Below are 3,599 nucleotides of genomic sequence, written 5' to 3' on the forward strand. Positions count from 1 at the left end.
AGTACAGGTGAGAAGGGAGTACTTGAAACAGGTGAGGGAAGTCCGAGTACTTGAAACAGGTGAGGGAAGTACGAGTACTTGATACAGCCTATATACAGGTGAGAGGCGTTTACCTAGTGCAGGTGAGGGTACAGGCGAGGGAAGTATGAGTACCTGGTACAGTGAGAGGGTGTAGTTTGTACAGGTGTGGGATACAGGTGAAGGGTGCGCTTGTACAGGTGAGGGAGGAACCTGGACGCACTTGCTTTGGGGGGGGAAAAAATAAAGTCGAAATTCTACCGTACAGTATGTGCAGTTTTTGCAACATTATAGGAGAGCCAAAAAAAACCAGTCGAAATTCTACGATCATTTTCTTAATATTATGATGATGTTGTTAATTATGTTGACAATGACGATGATGATGTTGATGATGATGATAATATTCAATTATATCATTGTTGTTCTGAAACAAACAAAAGTAAAAACAAAAAAACCCCAACTCAACAATAGTGTGGAAAAAGTGTTTTGCTCTTCTTGACAGGGCGGCAGCATAGAGTGTGAAGGTCGCGACGACATCAAGGACTTTGCCGACATCCGCTCAGCCATGAAGGTGCTCATGTTCAACGACTCGGAGATGTGGGAGATTCTCAAAATCCTGGCCGCCCTGCTCCATCTAGGCAACGTCAAGTATAACGGTAAGAAGTGACGACAACGCAATATGTCCTGAAGTACGAGAATAATAATAATGATGATATGGAAAAATAATGATGATAATATTAAAAATGATAATAATAATGATGATGATGATGATTGACGAGCTGCCTTTCTTTGTCTTACACAGAGTCTTAACGTAGTAGTAATGATGATGTTGATGATTATGTTGATGATGATGATGATGATTGTCAATGATAACCCGTTTAAAGCCTTGAATTATTGTTGAAATTTTCATACTTAAATTCCTCAACTATTTATGTTTCCCCTTTTTTGGTCACTTTCATGACGGCTTTTCAGTCGTGAAGGTTTTTGTTTTCATGTCAGTTGGTAGACTTACGTCCTTGTGATTTTGTTTTTGTTTGACAGAGATTGAATTGGACAACATAGAAGCCACAGAAATCCAGGACATTTCTTACATCAACAAAGTTGCCAGACAGTTAGAAGTAAGTGATTTTTCCTTTTTTAAAAATTTTGTTGTCCCGTTATTTTTTTCTGCTTTAAAACAATAAAAAAAATTGCAGTATTTTAATGATTGTCTTAGTGCCGATGTGCTCCTCTTTACCCAAACAAATACAAGCAGTATTGAAATGTGTCGTGGTGTGTTGGAATCGGGCGCTCGTCAATTTTTGGGCAAATTGAGGTATTGATATCATGAGAAATTGGCTGCCAAAGTTTGCTGACTCCCAAAGCCTGAGTGTCCTCAGAAACTGCAAAAGTTAAATTACTTTTTGTGTACCCTTTTGTCAACATTTTTCAGTGAAATCCTTACAGAAATTCGCTTTTAAGCAGAGATCACAGATGTTGAGCCAAAAAGTGAAATTTAATGAAAATGGCTAAGAAAATGCCTTAGAGGCAGGAAAAAAAGAAGGTTTATTTGATTTCATTATTCTATCTCAACTAGTTGCTACCTTCAAATTACAAAGTTCTGACATTTTTGGCCGTTTTGAGTTACTAAGACCATGAGGTCAGAGACCACACGTTCTATCTGCTCTATCTCTAACAAAATCATAAGATTATTCGGAGTCATTATTAAGATATTCAAACTATAGCATTAGAAAAAGCTTGACATGTTGTGATACTCAACATTTTTTACGTTAAATTTCTCAAAACTAGGTGCTGAGCAGATACAACTTTGTAATTCTAGGGTAGGGAAGTGCCTGATTTCACCACAATGCCACACAAGTTAAAACTACTCTGTCAGTGGCCTAGGGGTTAGGCTACCGGACTCGTAAATTTGAGATAGCTGGCTTAGGGGTGCGATCGTCAGCTCGGCCCGACGTTGTGTCCCTGGGAAAGGCACTTTACACGAATTTCCCACTTGGCTCGGTCCTTTCGGAGATGGACGTTAAACTTGGAGGTCCCGTATCTTAAATAACCTTATAGTGTTGATAAGGGGCGTAAAACCTATTATCATCATCCGGTGCCTTGCTGACTGGCGTGGGCAATTACGGACCTCCACTTCACTCTGTCTTGCATTACAGCGATGGTGTCTGTTGTTCTTGCTGCTCCCAGCCATATTGTAATCTTGTCCTGTATCTTTTCCCTCTGTCTGCCTCTACCTCTCTTTCCATCAAATTTGCCTGCTGTTACAATGCTTCTCTCCGCATTGTCTGTCCAATGAAATTTGCCTGTTGCTTTCGTATATTCGTCATAAGCTGTTGTCTGCAATTTGCTTCAACTAAGACTTCTTCATTTGTTTTTCTAGCTGTCCATGGGATATGCATCATGCGTCTTATAAACCACAACTCTGTCACCACAATTGTTCTTTCCAGCTGTCTATTAATTGTCCATGCTTGTATTAATTGTCCATGCTTGTCCTATGCCATTTTAAGAAAAAATTCCTCTGATGTATCTCACCTCAGGTGGATGCTCAAGACCTGATCGACGCGCTTACCACAAAGACCATCTTCGCCAAGGGGGAGAGCGTGACCTACACGCTGAACAAGGGCAACGCGCTGGACGTGAGGGACGCGTTTGTCAAGGGCATCTACGGCCGCATGTTTGTGTGGATCGTGGAGAAGATCAACCAGGCCATCTACAAGCCCAAGGCCGGCGGGGGACACTACAGGAAGTCCATTGGCGTCCTCGACATCTTCGGATTTGAGAACTTTGACAAGAACAGGTGAGAATTTTGACAAGAATAGTTGAGAATTTTGACGAGAACTGATGAGAATTTTGACATAAAACAGGTGAGAATTTTGACAAGAACACGTGAGAACTGTTGTATGTGGCTCACGGGAGATCCAAGTTCCCTTCCCATGTAGAACTTTCATCAACTAGGCCAACGAAAACCTCCCACAGTTCTTTGTTTGCCTACACATCAACCTTCGGCACTTATAATATGACTTAAGAATGTGTTGCAAGTTTTGTAAAACTTACCTTTACTAAAACTCTGTCTGTGTGGTTTTCTCCTTCTTTCCTATCAAACATCTGTCGTCCTTATCTCTCGGCTTTTTTTTGGTTGTGTTTGGTACTCTCTTGTGATACCTTAATCTTCAGCATTTATATGATCATATTGTGTAACAAGTGCTGTAAAACTCTTACAAACACTATTTTTAAAAATCTTCGGCACTTATATGACCATGTTGTGTTACAAGTGCTGTAAAACTCTTACTAAAACTAAACTCTGTCTCTCTCTGTGCGACAGTTTTGAGCAGTTGTGCATCAACTACGCCAACGAGAACCTCCAGCAGTTCTTCGTGCGTCACATCTTCAAGCTGGAGCAGGCCGAGTACAACCTGGAGGGCATCAGCTGGCAGCACATCGAGTTCTTGGACAACCAAGACGCACTGGACCTCATCGCCGCCAAACCCATGAACATCATGGCTCTCGTGGATGAGGAGAGCAAGTTCCCCAAGGTGAGGAAAGGAGGGAGGGAGTGGGTGAGGGGATGGTTGGTTAGGAGG

At 41.5% G+C, this 3,599-nt stretch overlaps 1 protein-coding gene across 1 annotated transcript in view; it reads left to right on the forward strand.

Annotated features, from left to right (window-relative positions):
* LOC101849950 (myosin-VIIa) overlaps positions 1–3,599 on the forward strand; it is a gene marked incomplete at its 5' end in the record, with an annotated part of 68,986 nt that overhangs the window by 3,305 nt on the left and 62,082 nt on the right. Inside the window, 4 exon segments of the mRNA XM_035971667.1 lie at positions 521–674; positions 1,060–1,136; positions 2,556–2,815; positions 3,341–3,551. Coding sequence (XP_035827560.1) covers positions 521–674; positions 1,060–1,136; positions 2,556–2,815; positions 3,341–3,551 — 702 coding nt within the window.

The sequence above is a fragment of the Aplysia californica genome, unplaced genomic scaffold (assembly GCF_000002075.1).
Source record: "Aplysia californica isolate F4 #8 unplaced genomic scaffold, AplCal3.0 scaffold00479, whole genome shotgun sequence".
NCBI lineage: Eukaryota > Metazoa > Mollusca > Gastropoda > Aplysiida > Aplysiidae > Aplysia > Aplysia californica.